At 45.1% G+C, this 1,205-nt stretch overlaps 1 protein-coding gene across 1 annotated transcript in view; it reads left to right on the top strand.

Annotated features, from left to right (window-relative positions):
- CSUI_006926 (glutamine glutamic acid rich protein) overlaps positions 1 to 1,205 on the top strand; it is a 6,237-nt gene that overhangs the window by 1,764 nt on the left and 3,268 nt on the right. Inside the window, exon 2 of the mRNA XM_068067076.1 lies at positions 1 to 831. This exon is cut by the window's left edge and continues 437 nt beyond it. Within this exon, the coding sequence (XP_067920943.1) occupies positions 614 to 831 (218 nt within the window). The 5' untranslated portion in view covers positions 1 to 613. The remainder of the gene's footprint in view (positions 832 to 1,205) is intronic.

Raw genomic sequence — 1,205 nt, 5'->3', positions numbered from 1 at the left:
ACAAGAGACACCTGCAGCTGAGGCGACCCAACAAGAGACACCTGCAACTGAGGCGACCCAACAAGAGACACCTGCAGCTGGGGCGACACAACAAGAGACACCTGCAGGTAAGGGAGTGGAAGAATCAGAAGCATCTCTTTCATCTTCAGCTTTGAGAGACAATAAGGATCTTGGTCGAAAAAGTGAAGAACAGGAAGAAAGACACATATCACTGGAAATTACCGCTGAGCTTGATCCTACATCGCCAAAAGGTCTCAAAGAAAGCATTCAAATAGAAATTGACACAACCCCTGCTGGGAAAGAAGGAGAAGAAGAGGAGGCGGTAGACAGCAACCTTGTAGTCGTTGAGACGATCTCCGCTAAGGGGACCCTGCCTGAGGAATGTATTGCTAGGCTGTTTTCATCCCGACAGGGAAGTCGGAGAATTCCCGAGGTCGTTACGGCATTTGGAAGGCTTGACGATACAGAAGATTATGTCAGCATCACTTCAAGAGCGACACTTGGAGAAAAGAAGAGAGGAGGAGAAGGAGAAGAAGAGGAAGAAAGAGAGGACATCCATAAAGGACAGCTTCATGGTGATAGGACGGGTCATCGGCGCCATCAACGTCCTGCTATGTTGCAAGAGCGTTCCGTTTTGGAAGACATTCTTCTTCAGAGAACGCCTCGAGGAATTCTGAAGAGAACAAGGTGTCAGACAGTGGAGGAAGCTCTTGAACCGTGGAGACATGTGGAGCAAAGGGGGCCATGCGGAGGGCTTGAGGGATGTGCTAGCACTGAAACCGCTGTCGTCGTCTTGCCGCCGCAGGTGGAGGTACCTGCTATTCCTTTCAGGTAAAGAGAAGGAATGACGCACTGCTTCTCATGTTCTCTTCATGAGAAAACAGAAGAGATCAAAGAGGGATAGAAAGAAGCAAGGAAGAGACGCAGCAAGACGGCGCGGAAGAAAAGGGAAGGATGTAGAGATTCTTCATACGTCCTACTTCTATGTTGTAACAGACAGATATGCAGTCCTCGACAAAAAAACACCTGGAAGTCCAGGAACTAAGATAGATAGATTAAAGATAGATTAGATAGATTAAAGATAGATTAGATAGATTAAAGATAGATTAGATAGATTAAAGATAGATAGATAGATTAAAGATAGATAGATAGATTAAAGATAGATTAGATAGATTAAAGATAGATTAGATAGATTAACGATAGAT

The sequence above is a fragment of the Cystoisospora suis genome, assembly GCF_002600585.1.
Source record: "Cystoisospora suis strain Wien I chromosome Unknown contig_3570, whole genome shotgun sequence".
In the NCBI taxonomy this organism is placed as follows: domain Eukaryota; phylum Apicomplexa; class Conoidasida; order Eucoccidiorida; family Sarcocystidae; genus Cystoisospora; species Cystoisospora suis.
The sequence above is the reverse complement of the archived record's forward strand: the minus strand, read 5'-3'. Positions and strand labels throughout refer to the sequence as shown.